This window comes from Monoraphidium neglectum (genome assembly GCF_000611645.1).
Source record: "Monoraphidium neglectum strain SAG 48.87 unplaced genomic scaffold scaffold00053, whole genome shotgun sequence".
NCBI classification, from domain to species: domain Eukaryota; kingdom Viridiplantae; phylum Chlorophyta; class Chlorophyceae; order Sphaeropleales; family Selenastraceae; genus Monoraphidium; species Monoraphidium neglectum.
In genome coordinates, this window is record NW_014013575.1 from 50,175 (window position 1) to 50,427 (window position 253).

Here is a 253-nt window from a genome sequence, read left to right on the forward strand (position 1 = left end):
CGCCGGCGCCTGCAGCGGCTGCGCCCGCGTCTGTGGCGCCGCCCGCAGCGGCCTCGCCGGCGCCCGCAGCAGCCCCCGCAGCAGTGCAGGAGCCCCTACAGCAGCAGCAGCAGCAGCAGCAGCAGCAGCAGCCAAAAAAGAAGCCGGTTGAGCAGGCAGCAGCGCTAGCTGCGGCGGCCCCGGCAGCAGCGGCAGCGCCACCTGCAGAGGCAGCACCCTCCCCCAGCCAACCGCAGCAGCCATCCACTTGGGC

At 74.3% G+C, this 253-nt stretch overlaps 1 protein-coding gene across 1 annotated transcript in view; it reads left to right on the forward strand.

Moving 5' to 3' along the window:
- Window positions 1–168, forward strand: part of MNEG_0623 (hypothetical protein) — a gene marked incomplete at both ends in the record, with an annotated part of 1,589 nt that extends 1,421 nt beyond the window's left edge. Inside the window, one exon of the mRNA XM_014050901.1 lies at window positions 49–168. Within this exon, the coding sequence (XP_013906355.1) occupies window positions 49–168 (120 nt within the window). The remainder of the gene's footprint in view (window positions 1–48) is intronic.
- Between the last annotated feature and the right edge of the window lie 85 nt (window positions 169–253).